At 35.9% G+C, this 14,299-nt stretch overlaps 2 protein-coding genes across 3 annotated transcripts; one reads left to right on the plus strand and one right to left on the minus strand.

Annotated features, from left to right (window-relative positions):
• Positions 1-420: 420 nt before the first annotated feature.
• Positions 421-4,606, plus strand: LOC116029428 (mitochondrial adenine nucleotide transporter ADNT1-like). Of its 2 annotated transcripts, none has more exons than XM_031271429.1 (8): positions 421-979; positions 1,294-1,342; positions 1,497-1,660; positions 1,929-1,966; positions 2,971-3,083; positions 3,208-3,321; positions 3,439-3,783; positions 4,089-4,606. In XM_031271429.1, the coding sequence occupies exons 1-8, from the start codon at positions 822-824 to the stop codon at positions 4,170-4,172; spliced, it is 1,065 nt and encodes a 354-aa protein (XP_031127289.1). In that variant the 5' UTR covers positions 421-821; the 3' UTR covers positions 4,173-4,606. The 2 variants fall into 2 exon arrangements, with proteins under 2 accessions (XP_031127289.1, XP_031127290.1); XM_031271430.1 differs by lacking the exon at positions 421-979 and adding an exon at positions 981-1,116.
• A 46-nt stretch (positions 4,607-4,652) lies between these two features.
• LOC116029429 lies at positions 4,653-11,052 on the minus strand. Its single transcript, XM_031271431.1, has 2 exons — positions 10,334-11,052; positions 4,653-4,953 (listed from the first exon to the last, which is right to left on the minus strand). Exons 1-2 carry the CDS (start codon positions 10,642-10,644, stop codon positions 4,935-4,937), a joined length of 330 nt encoding a protein of 109 aa, XP_031127291.1. The 5' UTR covers positions 10,645-11,052; the 3' UTR covers positions 4,653-4,934.
• Between the last annotated feature and the right edge of the window lie 3,247 nt (positions 11,053-14,299).

Raw genomic sequence — 14,299 nt, forward strand, 5'->3', positions numbered from 1 at the left:
CCTCTATTTTTTTTTTTTTTTGTGTTTTCTAAATCATTTGTTTGTTCATTTTCTGGAAACCAAACACACAAAAGACAGTTTTCTGTTGTCCACCCAAACACAAAGAAAAAAAAATATTTTTTAAAAATAATTTATTTTCAGAAAACATTTTCCAAAATTCATTTTCCTAATATTTTTGCTTCCCAAACCGACCTAAAAGTGAAAAATTACAAATTTTCTCCAAAATAAATTTGTGGACGTGTGAGCACCTCAAAGTCATTGGAAGAGACCACGCATCTATGGTGGTCCAACACCCTCCGAATCACAACTACCCCCGCACACCTGTAAGGACATAACGCGTTCAACAACACTCAACAGACGGCCACTCCTTTATCCCCCACTCAAATCCCTAAATTTCCTGTAAATTTTTTAGAATCTAATTTCCTTTTCACGTACTGTACTCCATTTCGATTTAGCATTAATTTAATGATTTGGATCAGGTGGGCGACGCTACGCTTAAACCTAAAATACGCCGCCACATAAAAACGCACATTCGCACTCTTACTTTCTCTACCGTATTCTGGTGCTGATCTGCTTCTCTCTCTGTCTCCCCGCCGCCGTCACCGACCACCGCCAGCCGCCGCCTAGAGAGATAGAGCGTGGAACGCTTGGAGAAAAAAATGCAAGTGCTTGGATAAGTTGCCGAGTCGTCGATCGATCGTATCGAGGAGTCGAGACTCGAGATCGTAGTGTGGTCTGTTTGGCTTAATTCTGGTATTTAAGTTCTCCGGATAATTCGATCTTTTGTTGGCGAGATCGTCTTTTTTTTCCCTTTGTCTTTTATGGCTTCGGAGGACGTGAAGGCTGGCGAATCGGCGGTGGAGAAGATTGTAAACCTCGCCGAAGAGGCGAAGCTCGCTAGGGAGGAAATTAAGCCAACTAGCCACGCCGTCTTAAGTATCTGCAAGTCTCTCGTCGCTGGAGGTGTTGCTGGTGGCGTGTGAGTTCAACTACACATATATCTCTCTATTTCCATACATGGATGCGTGTTTATTGAATCTAATTGAAAGCTTGCTCTCGCAATGAGAAAAAGAAATGACATATGGAATTAATATCGCTGCAAGACAAAACAATACCGTATGTTTTTGCTATTGCCTTGAGCGTAGTATTTAATCTTAATGTATTCATTCGTTCATTCATCAGGATTAAAATGGCTGTAGTATTCAATCTTGTATTCATTGCGCGCTAAAAAGTTGCAGCATTTTCGTTATTATCAGTTTGGTTTTCTATCGTGCTTAAGTGTGCCACTTGCAGGTCACGGACAGCTGTTGCTCCTCTGGAACGTTTAAAAATATTGCTACAGGTAAATTTAATGTCTTCTTATTCAAATATTGTTTCTTTTCAGAAAATTTTGCCTCTGTATAGTGAAAAGACTTTCTTCTATTAGTGTCTGTGTAGTCTAAAATTCACCTTACTTTTTCATTTTCTAATTTTATGAGGCTGTGGTAAATGTGCAGGTTCAGAATCCTCATAATATAAAATACAATGGCACAATTCAAGGCCTAAAATATATCTGGAGAACTGAGGGCTTCAGAGGATTATTTAAGGGTAATGGGACCAACTGTGCACGCATCATCCCAAACTCAGCTGTCAAGTTCTTCAGCTATGAGCAGGCCTCCAAGTATAATCCTGTCCAAAGATGTGCCTGTTTAGGATTACTATGTTTGCTCATGCTTGTTCAATTTTACCTTACAAAATCTGATTTCTGCAACTTCCCTGAGTAACGCAATGTTCACTAGTTAGTTTTAATTTTGGTACAGTAACTCTGTAGGTTTTAGTTCAGGATATTAAATTAGTTTATTCATAAATCACTTCTCATCCCATGTTACCATTACCATTAAAGCATTGTGTTATATGATATCTCATTCCTTTCATTGATATTGAAACAGGGGCATCTTATGGCTATATAGGGAACAAACAGGAAATGGTATGTGCTTCCTTTCATGTTTAGGCTTGTCATGGCAGGAAATCATTTTAATTCTACAAATCAATATAAGATTTCTTGCATTTTTGCCACTGAAGACACGTGTCTATTGTTCTTCACGTGTTGTGCTTTCATATGTAAATCTTTGTTTTAACAATATTTGATGATGTACTACATGTAACTTTTTAACTATGGGAACGAAAAAAGTAGATTTTGAATAGGTATGAGACTCAAAGTTCTCCATTTACACTGGTACTTGTTGGTTCCTATTCTTCAAATAACGTTCTTGATCTCTTTCCTCTCTTAATTTCTCCATGTCTAGTTTGTAGATATTTTTGAGCTACTTTAGTCTTGGCACTTGATGCTAGTATTTGTTAGAGATGTTTGTGATTACGTAAATTATCTGTGTTGTTTCTTCTCATCATGTCCTCTGCTGTTTTGTCTAGCAAGGGGCCATTGCTCGGTGGATGGTAAAAGCTCAATCTGTCAAGCGTGGGGATGTGGGTTTGAGTTGCGGACAGCCACTTCGTGCACATTAAGCCGGAGTTTAGGCCTGTACCCTTTTCAGCCCTTCCAACGCCCCAGATTGAGGGGCCATCACCGGGTAATGCCCACCATTCTTTCTCTTTTTCTTTTTACTTCAGACAAATTGTTTTTGTTAGTTATTCCTCAAGAAGATAATTTTTTTTACTAATCTAGTTGCTAATTTTTCTAGTTCGCGAGGTCCTACCTATATTTTAATTTATGAGGTGATAAGCTTTCTCTCCATCCCAATATATGTGAACTCATTTCCATTTTGGAACCTGATTTTTTATTTAAGCAAGTACTCTTTGTTCTCTAGACTAGAAGTTACTGCATACACTGGTGTTTTGATGAGCTTCTTCGTGAGTATTATTAATTCGTTAAGCTAATGGGATCTTTCTGATATAATTGTTAGATGTCAGTACCTTTATCAAGTTTTTGAAATTTGGGAAATATTTTTAGACTTTGATCTTGTTCATTTGCAGAGGATGCTCAGCTCACTCCTTTATTGCGTCTTGGAGCTGGAGCTTGTGCTGGAATAATTGCCATGTCTGCAACCTACCCAATGGACATGGTCCGTGGCAGGCTAACTGTCCAAGTAATGGTCTCAGCTATTCTGAAAAATCATCAAATTTGTATATTACGAAGTAGTACTAGATGGGGCATCTCTCTGCAATGTTTTTTGTTGTTGCATGTGACCAATGTTGTGTTCTGCTTCGCAGACAGATAAGTCTCCTTATCAGTACAGGGGAATGCTTCATGCTTTGTCAACTGTGCTCCGCGAGGAAGGTCCACGGGCTTTATACAAGGGTTGGCTTCCATCTGTCATAGGAGTTGTAAGTCCTAACTCTGTTCTGCATATGATAAAATGCTTTTCGTGTTTGATTTCTACTCTGTACTTCCAACTGGTCATGGTGGTTGTACAATGAAAAAGTTTGGTTTGGTGTCTGCAGATTCCATATGTGGGTCTGAACTTTGCTGTCTATGAATCTTTGAAAGATTGGCTGTTGAAATCTAACCCTCTTGGACTGGTTGAAGATTCTGAGCTTGGTGTTGTTACAAGGCTGGCATGTGGGGCTGCTGCAGGGACTATTGGTCAAACTGTTGCTTACCCTCTTGATGTTATTCGCAGAAGAATGCAAATGGTGGGTTGGAAAGATGCTGCATCTATTGTAACCGGTGAAGGAAAGGGCAGGGCTGCCCTTGAATATACTGGCATGATAGATGCTTTTAGGAAAACTGTTCGGCATGAGGGTGTGAGAGCATTGTACAAGGGTCTGGTCCCCAATTCAGTAAAGGTTTGTCTCATTTGATTACTGTGATCTTTCTGTATAGTGCATTGGCAGATTTTTTCATCTCTTTATCATTTATAGGCAAAGTAAAAAAAAAAAAACGAAGTAAAGCATTTACCTATCAGCATTTTGCTAATTTGCTCTTGGGATATGTGAATTATAACCTAGCAGGTACCTAAATTAGGAAATATAATCCAGTTGAATGAATTATATGGAGCTGATAGGTTGAAGTGAAGAAATCTTTTAGTTTTTCCTCAAATTATGACCATTTCAAGTTTGAAGCTTTGCTAAACTTTGATGTACTTGTTCAGGTTGTTCCATCCATAGCTATTGCTTTTGTGACATACGAGCAAGTTAAGGAGATATTGGGGGTTGAGATCAAAATATCGGACTGATAGAGAGAAGCCACTAATGTATCTTCATTCAACACAATAATTTTGCAGGCAAGGATGAGAGAAACAATGACATGGCCTTAGTGTTGTTGCAACTCATGATTTAGGAACTGTTCTACCGTGTTCATAACTTTGTTCTCCATCTACAACTCTTGTTTTCGTAGGTGTGTATTGTGGCTCTCATGCTTGTTGGTGTCATGAATAAGTACTCGTGAGGAATAGTGTAACAATAATTGTTTTGGATGCCTTGAGAGCAAGGCCATAGAAGCTTTTTCTCTTTTCTTTTTGGATTTTTCTTAGAAGCTGCCATTCTTGTCCTTGTGGACTTCTTTCTCTGCTGCGATGTTTAGAAGTTGCTTGTCATTGTTTTCTTTTTCGGAATTGAAACAGTAATTCACTGAAGAAGCTTAAATATGACAGGAACTGCTTTTGTTTTATTTTTGTTTTTGTTTTTGTTTTATGGAGTAAATGGGAGAGCATAAGAAAGCTTTCTTACATGCACACGTAACTCTTTTGTCATAACCTCGTGCATACAATTGTTTTGTTATAAAAGTTTTTACAAACATCAATCATTAAAAAAAAAAAACGACCTGTTTCCCTACCAGGAAATAAGGAATCAATAGTCAAACCTGTGTCCAACTAAAAAGTAAAAATAAAAAAAGAAGATTTAATGAATCTTCGTTTACATTCTATAGGAAAAAAAACGATTAGAACGTCTGCAACAATCACTGCTGTCACTGCTGGAATATCCGATGTTTCCCCTCCTCACATTCTTCTGGAATGCCTTGAAAAAACAAAACATAATTCTCGTGTGAATGAAGCCATATACATAAGCATTGATCCTCATATATGAATGATAAGACTCTTTGAAAGATGATGCTATTTATATTTAAATTTGTACTATCTCATATCACTTCATATAATTAAGAGCAATGCTATAAACCCCTCATATATTTTCCTTAAAAACTTCCTCCCCTAAAATGGCATCATTTGATTAGTAGCTACATTTAATTTTTAATTAGTGGTATGATCAACCAGTTCATTAGCACCCAATGAATTAAAACCACAACATGAGGGAAAAATCAGGTGGGAAAAGAGCATTTTCCTCTAATTAATTCTTGTAAAATTAATTACTATAAAAATTTATAACATGTGACTTAATCATGTCAGGTGCAAAGGGGAATCTACTGTGCTTACATTTCCCCCAATAATATTTTAGGAAAAGACTGTGTGCTCATATTTTTTACTTTTCACTTTTATTCCACACACAAAATCTTGATATAGACATTTGTATTGAGACCCACATGAAAAAAGTAGTTTATCAGTGTCCGTCACATCAGGGAGTAAAATTTAGAGAGTAAGATTTGAATGTCTTGTGTAATAGAACTCTTTTTTCTTTTTAATCATGTCAGGTGCAATGAGTTGGAAGGAACCTCTTCATTTTAAAATGATTTTTTTTTCTTTTATTTTTATTTTTTTTACATAAACAAAGATTTGAACTCATAACATTAAAGATTTAAAATTATTATTTAATATGGTAGTTATAGTTGGCCGCCTAAGGAGCAATTCGCTTCGGCGTAGGGGCGCCTAGCGCTTAAGCGGTGCCTAGGTGGTCTAGGCGACCGATTTTTGCAACAGTACTATCAAATAATGTACAATACACAAATTATGTACTTTTCGTATATTAAAAATGTACCTTATATTCAGAAAAAATACATTATTTAAATACTAAATGCACATTATATTGTATAATGTATATTCAATGAACAAATAATGTACTTCTAATATATTAAAAATGTGTTTTTTACGGTCTCACATAATAATTTGTACCTCCCAGTTTATTGGGATTGACATCTGGGTCTCATCAATTTTATATTTAAATTGTTTTATCAAATCAATGTTGATTGTTTTTATTTCATCCATTCAACTATAATCCAAGCCTGGTGGAACCACGGAAGGGTATAAAGGGTTAGAAAATTATAACTACCTATAATTGTCATTCATAAACAGATGCGACAAAATATTCAATCACAAATATGCAATAACTACTTAAACATGCAATTGTAAGTGACTCTCTGTGAGGTAAATGTAAAGGTGTGTAGTAAGATTTTTAAAGACTTTCATGTAAATAACATTTTTCACTCCATAATATTTTTAACCACTTATTTATCACAACCTTTTATATGTATGTATGTGTATATATATAGGGTCATGTTCAGGTGTGGCCGCGCCCTTACGTGCGGCCGTGCGATTTACACCACTCAATGTTAAGAAATGCACCACTCAATGTTACGAAATGCACCACTCAATGTTATTGAGTGGTGCATTTCGTAACATTGAGTGGTGCATTTCTTAACATTGAGTGGTGTAAACCGCACGGCCGCACGTAAGGGCGCGGCCACATTTGAAGGGCGCGGCAACATTGAGTGGTCCATTTCTTAACATTGAGTGGTGTAAACCGCACGGCCGCACGTAAGGGCGCGGCCACATTTGAATAAAAATCTATATATATATATATATATATATATATATATATGGAAAGGTTCTTGTGCGAAGACAAGTTCCCGTGCGATAGCGCGGTTAACACACAAATGACACACCTTAAGTGTAGAAATGATGCACATACCCTTAAGCATTAAAATGACACACCTTAAGTACACAAAACACGCACCTTAAGCACACAAACAAAGCACCTTAAGAAGGAAAACCACACATCTTAAGTTTCACAACTGACGTACCTTAAACACAGAAATCATGCACTTTAAGAAGGAAAATCATGCACCTAAAGAAGGAAAATCACGCACCTAAAGCCTTAGGCCGGCGCACCTTAAGTTTCAACAATTGACGCACCTTAAGCACACAAACCATGCATCTTAGGAAGGAAAATCACGCACCTAAAACTTTAGACCGACACACTTAAGTTATAACAACTAATGCACCTTAAGCTCAAAACCACGCACCTTAAGCTCAAAAATCGCGCACCTTAAGATGGAAAACCACGCAACTTAAGAAGAAAAATCATGCACCTTAAATTTGACCTAGATGCAAAAAGACCAAATTGCCACCACATTTTTTTTAATCATTGTTGATCCTGAACATTTATTTAGGCAAAATCAATGGCTCTCATTTAACTGCACAGGAGCCACCCACTGGCATTTGAACCATATATATATATATATATATAAATAATTTCATGTGCGGTCGTGCTCTCCCGTGCGGTCACACACCACTCAATGTTACGAAATACACCACTCAATGTTAAGAAACACACCACAATGAAACACACCACACTGTTAAGAAACACACCACAATGCATATTTGTGTGGTGTGTTTCTTAACATTGAGTAGTGTATTTCGTAACATTGAGTGGTGTAAATCGCACGGCCGCACGAGAGAGCACGACCACACCTGATCATGACTATATATATATATATATATATATATATATATATATATATATATATATATATATATATGGGGATGGTTTACGTGCTAAGCTTCTCCCAGATGAAAAATGGGGTGAGATATGAGCTGTTGATCTAATCTAGATCAACGGCTCAAATTGAAGTTTTTTTTTTTTTTTTTTTTTTAAATTTTTTTAAATACGCGCTTCCTGACAACATGGATGCAAATGATCAAGTGTCTCAAACTGACACAAGTTAAGCTTTAAACATGTACATCTTAAGAGTTAAATTGATGCACCTTAAACTAGAAAGTGACGCACCTTAAGCTATAAACTTACGTACCTTAAGCTATAAACTTACGCACTTTAAATTTTAAACATACACATCTTAAGCTATAAACTTATGCAGTTTAAACTATAAATTTACGCACCTTAAGAGTTAGGCTATGTTTGGCAAACCTAGCTGAAAATGTAGCTGAAAGTTGAAAAGCTATAAGCTAGAAGCTGAAAACTGAAGAGATGCTAGCTGATTATGCTTAAAAGTACGTGTTTGGTAAAATTAGCTTTTTGATAAGGTGATAAATGTATAAAGACTAAAAATGACATCTTCATAAAATCTAAATAGTTTTAAATTTAAATAGATTTGTTCACATATTAAAAATTAACATTTTAAAATGAAACTATTAGCATAATCATGATCTAGCATCTAATAATGAAGTAACAATATTGTTGTGAATCTCCTTCACCTCAATAGAAGTCTCACTTAAATTTTCGTTGATGGAGATATTACTACTTGAATAAAAATATAGGAGAAGAGAAANGGGGGGGGGGGGGGTAAAAGATGTCATTTATTTAAAATAATAAATATAAAGATGAAAAAAAGTTAGGAAGCTACAAGCTTATTTTGGAAACATTACCAAATACAGCTTATAGCTTATTAGTAGCTTTAAATAAGTTATGAACTCCTAAATAAGCTCGGCTAAACAAAGCCTTAAACAAAAAAGTGACGCACTTTAAGCTTTAAAACATATGCACCTTAAGCTATAAAATTACACACTTTAAGTTGTGACCTTACGCAAAAAGACCTTAATGCCATCACGTTTTTTTTTAATTGTTCTTCATTCTGGGCTGTTGATTTTGGCAAGATCAAATGTTGTGATTAATCCGCACGTTTCACCTAGAAGAAGCTTCACACCTAATCCCTTGTGCGTGTGTATATATATATATATATAGTAATAATCAAATGAGACCACTTCTTCCTGTGAGACCTTTATAAATGCATACATGTTACTACACGAATGCATGCATACTACGATTGTGTGCAATTCGCCCAATATGAATGCACATAAGCTACCATGTGTGCACTCGTATAGTAGCTTATGTGCATTTATGAATGGTCTCATGGGAACATGTGGATGCACTTGAATATTAGCGTGCGAGCGTACACACACACACACACACACACACACAGATATACAAGGCTTCTCATTAGAAGTGTGGACAAATGTTAGTTATCGATCTAGCATATTTAATGGTTAGATGTGAAAAAATAAAAGAGAAAAAAAAGAGCAAGTCAATTTCATAAGTATTGAAAGTTTGTAATATTTATGAAATTGGTATTCCTCTTTTTTCCCCTTATTTTCTAATTATTGATCATCTTAGATAAATTATCATATTAATCTATAGCTCTCAAAGAAAGCATATTTTCTTAGTTGATCTATTGAACCTATATTCAACTTTGACCCTATCTCTCTATCCTTTAATCCCTCTTTTTGAAGGCAAATATACTATGGATTAGAGTCCATCTTACATTGCTTTTATTCAAAATGATATTAAGATTATATAACTGCAGTTAAAATATTATATACCTTTTAGTTAATAAATTATGTACTTATAAATAAATTGAAAATACATAATATATTAACTGCAAGTACATAATTTATTAACTACAGCTACACACTATGTTAACGATAGATACTTAATATGTTAATTAAAACAAGTACATAATTTATTAACGGAAGATGCATATTATATTGCACATAATCTAAATGTTATTTTGAACTAGAATCCACAATATAGAGTGAGCCCTGTCATGTTGTAACAATTGTTTTTCAACATCCTCCCTAGCCCCTTAGGCTTGACCGTATCTCTAGGTGTCATGAATTTTATATTTAAATTGTTGTATCCGATCAATATTTACAGTGTGTTTGGTTGATGGGTTTAGGCATAAGGTATGGATATTAAAGTAATTGTTATTGTTTGGTTAATAAGTTTTTAGAATACTACTATATGGGTTTGGAATACCCCATTAATGGGAAAATCCACACCCTCCTCCTTTCTTCCCCAACTATTAATAATCATTCACATTCCACCATACTGCCAAACATGCAAAATACTTTCACCAAAACCCATTATCCTTACCAAGTATTTGATACCCATATTGATTCCGATTCCTCGAACCAAACACACCCTTATTGTTTTTTGTTTCATCTATTCAACTATAATCCTAGCTTTGATGGAAGGGTATATAAAGGGTTAACAAATGTAATCGCCCTTATAATTCTCATTCACAAACAGTTAGCAAAATGTTACATTACAAATATTCAATAACTACTTAAACATGTAATTATCATATAAAAAAGTGATTGTTTGTTGGCGGTAAATGCAAGACTGTGTAGTAAGAATGTAAGATCCTTAAAAGATTTTTTTTTTAATTAATAAAATGAAGGAATATTAGGGAAATTAAAATTGAAGGGAGTACCTGCAATCTTTGATCTTGGTTTGAAACTTGATCGGTCTCGAACCGAGTGCCTTGAATTCGTTTACTCGTCGCCTTTTCATATGAAGATCAGCAACCACCGCGTGGTCTGTAGGACGATGATCATCTCTAACAACGTTGTCCACCATCTTCGTCTCCAAGGAATTGATTTCGTCGCTGGATAACGAAAGAAAACATACAATCAGGATAAGGTTCAGCTCCGGAAGAAATGTCGACGCGCTTGCCCCTTCCCCATTCTCTTCCACCATCTCTTCTGACTCCGTCGTAACCACGCTCTCCGCCGATTCACCCATCTCTTCCTAATTTCTCAAAACCTGTCGCAACACATAATATCTATTCTAATTATACCCAAACAGAAAATTGGCAACCATTGTTTAATACGAGCAAAGCAAATCAAACGTCGTCCATCGTCTTTGAAATTGTAGATTGAGAGGTTAGAAGAAACATATCCCATTGGTGCGTGAAGAAATTGATACCAATCTTTTTATTTTTATTTTTTTTATTTATTTTCATTTTGTATGACATCAGCAGTGATAAAGATATATTGACTGTAACTCAACAGCAGGAGCTGCTCAGCGTGACCGTTGATGACTGCAATGTTGTCAATTGCACACTGAGAGGTTAGTTGGTGCCTAACTTCATATCATCAATTAAATTTGCAATGTTGTCAATTGCACAGTGAGGGGTTAGGTAATCCTTGATTATTGTGACACTATCGTTAATGGAGATATACAGTGCGTGAGGCATACGTGTAATTGTGTAAACCCGATTCAAACCTCTTGTGTTCTTCTCGACCTTGTGGGTCATTGGGATCCCAACCTCTCTAGGTATTTATTTATTTATTTTTTATTTATTTTTTATTTTTTATGACCAACATGATGTGTCATTAGCTGGTCTCTATGTGGGTCATGTCAGCGAGATCTCAACATGTTTTTTTATATATGTATTTCATTTTTTTATTTTATTTTATGACCAACTTGATGTGTCATTAGCTGGTCTCTATGTGCGTAATGTCAGCGAGATCTCAACATGTGCTTCTTTTATAGGGCGTTTGGTTGGAGGGAATTTTAATTTTCATTCCCACTTAATTCCCACCTAATTGCGAAGACAACTAAATTACCCCTCTCTTTTTGAAACTAAAATTGATGTCTAACATTCTCTTTGCATGAAAATTAATTACAATATGTCTATTATAATTGTTTTTGGATGTAAACTTTTTGAAAGCTTTAACATTTTATTATATTTAATTAGGTTGTGCACTTTTGTTTTTATGTTTTTTTGGATGTGACGTTACGAAACTTAACATTTGATGAAATATTTGCATGAAAATTCATTACAATATGTCTAGTTTAAGAGATACAATAGATGGGTGGTATTTGAATTTAATATATTTTTTTTTTGTGTACTTGCCATTTAATAATAATATTAATATTAATATTAATATTAATAACAATGACATTTTGGACTTTATACTACTTATTCCCTTTCAATTTTCATGTATATCAAATATTGGAATTGAAATTCCTATTAATTTTATTCCATCTAACCAAACGAAATTTAAACTCTCACTTTATTCCCACATTATTCTTTTTCCATGAAATTGCAATTTCTTTCCCACCTAATTCCTTCCCTCCAACCAAACGCCCTGTTAGGATTAGAAAAGTAAGACTCCAACATTGTAAAAAAGACTTTTGGATCACATACCTTAGTATACTTCTCAACCCCCGCAGAGGCTTCTAACTTGGATTAATTATAACATTACAATGTACTAATGCCCTCTCATCTATAAAACCATTTTCATTTACTATATTTTCTATACTGTTCTTTCTACACATACGTAGCATGTAGTCCTTAGATTATTTACGCAATCATTGGCGTTGTCATGTGTGGAACTAAATTTTCAAACCTCAATTTTACACCAAAAAAAACCTTGCCAAAAATTGAGTAAGACAACAAGATTGCAAGTCATACCATAGCCAAAGGACCAAGAAGTTGACGCATAGAGAGATGCTAGCGACAATGAGCATGCACCCAATGCCAATGATATGTGCTGTTGCATTTGAGGAATAAGAGACTAACTTGATCAACCCAGTGGTCTAATGATCAACCCAATATTGCAACAACTCTCTCTAATGCAAATCCCGATCACGTGCACTACCTTCCTGCCCACACTAAGACCAGCCCTCTAATGCAAATTCCAACTAAGGCTAAGCCACAATGACCCCCTAGCAAGCATTTTATTCGGATCCAGTCGACTACCAAATGTAGCAAAATATGGTGAGATACTTCATATGTGGAATTAGATAATGATCCAATCATATCAACAAGTAATGCAATAGTCGCATGGCGCCCCCTTGTTGGATAAAAATAAACATTTAATAGAAAAGGACTTCCCTATATTTTTATAACCAGCACCAGCTTCTTCATTTATTCACAAATAAAGATATTCCTTCTCCGCAAATACATCATGGGATCATTCAACCCATGATCCTCCTTTTGCGCTGCTTCTTTTGCGTATTTTATGTGGCTATGCAAGGAGTGGTTAGTTGAGTTCTACACTATATAAACATTGTTGGATTACACTGGAAACACCCAATCAACTTTCTAGCGATTTGCCTTCGTCTGAGCATTATTAAATACTGTGTTACCGGTCGGAAGCAACCGCGAGTGGTCGAAAATTGCTTTTAAGGGAGTGTTCTCCATAACACGACACAGTGCTATTTTCCCTTTTTTTTCCCTTTCCATACACCTCATAATATTTGTTGATTCCCTTTGTACTGTCGACATTGTTCATCTACAACAATTAAAAGCAATTCCAAAACAATGTCTGCATTCATCGCCAAACCTGCTGTTGATCTCGCGAAATTGGAGCCACTCAACGGCTTGAACTTCCGCAGATGGTCTGCCAAAATTCTCATGCATTTTGAACAAGCCGAAATGGATTATGTCTTACTTCATGACACTGCTATATACCTTGTTCAAACTTCACCAACTAAAGACCAGCCAGCTTCATCAACTCCTGCGCAAGACTCTTAGGTGACAATCTTGGAGACCAGTGGTGATCCCAAGGCACCTCCAACAAAGTCACCTACAATCAGTGAAGAAGCCTGTGCCAAATATGACAAAGACAATAAATACGTGCGTGCCACCTTGCTTCAGAACATGGTAGATTCTGTATTTGACATTTATTCTAAGCACAAGTATGCGAAAACCATCTGGGATGGACTACAGAAGAAGTACGGGAGTGATGATGCTGGCCGGAAAAAGTATGTTGTTGCTCGTTGGTTGAACTTCAAAATGACAGACACAAAGCCCATACTGGAACAGGTGCATGAATACGAAAATTTGACAACAAATATGCTTGCTGAAGGAACCCAGGTAAATGACATATTTTTATCTGCGCTAATAGAGAAATTGCCTGAATCCTGGGTAAATTTCCAAGATAAAATGAAGCATAATTCAAAGGAGGTTACATTGGAAGAGTTGGTGAAATCCATCAACATTGAAGCCTCAATTCGTCAAAACAGGTCTGTTACATATCCTGGAAACTTTAAAGCTAACATTGTAGAATCAAGTTTCAGTAATAACAGGGCGAAGACTGGAGGCCAAAACAAGAATAATAAAAGAAACGGCAAGCCCAACAATAATGATAATCGCTTCAAAAATGACAAAATCCAGAAAAAAGGCAAAAGTGGTGGATGTTTCGTCTGTGGGAAGTCAGGACATCGGGCAGCACAATGCTATTTTCGCAAAGGGATTGTTAATCAAAACTCCCATAAGGCAAGCAATGAAGAACCTAGGAACCAAGCCAATCTTCTTGAAAATGCAGAAGACTCAGAAGTAATTGCAGCTATGATCACCGAAGCCAACATAGTTGGAGATCTAGAAGAATGGGTGGTAGACACGGGAGCTTCCCGTCACTTCTGCGCAAATAGAGAAATGTTCAAA

Source organism: Ipomoea triloba, chromosome 9 (genome assembly GCF_003576645.1).
Source record: "Ipomoea triloba cultivar NCNSP0323 chromosome 9, ASM357664v1".
In the NCBI taxonomy this organism is placed as follows: Eukaryota; Viridiplantae; Streptophyta; class Magnoliopsida; order Solanales; family Convolvulaceae; genus Ipomoea; species Ipomoea triloba.

Excerpts from the sequence above, each read along its gene's own strand:
- LOC116029428 (XM_031271429.1), top strand. The coding sequence starts at position 822 with ATGGCTTCGGAGGACGTGAAGGCTGGCGAATCGGCGGTGGAGAAGATT. Across the intron at positions 1,661-1,928 it reads AGCTATGAGCAGGCCTCCAA|GGGCATCTTATGGCTATATA; the intron begins GTATAATCCTGT and ends ATATTGAAACAG. Across the intron at positions 3,084-3,207 it reads GTGGCAGGCTAACTGTCCAA|ACAGATAAGTCTCCTTATCA; the intron begins GTAATGGTCTCA and ends TCTGCTTCGCAG.
- LOC116029429 (XM_031271431.1), bottom strand. The coding sequence starts at position 10,644 with ATGGGTGAATCGGCGGAGAGCGTGGTTACGACGGAGTCAGAAGAGATG.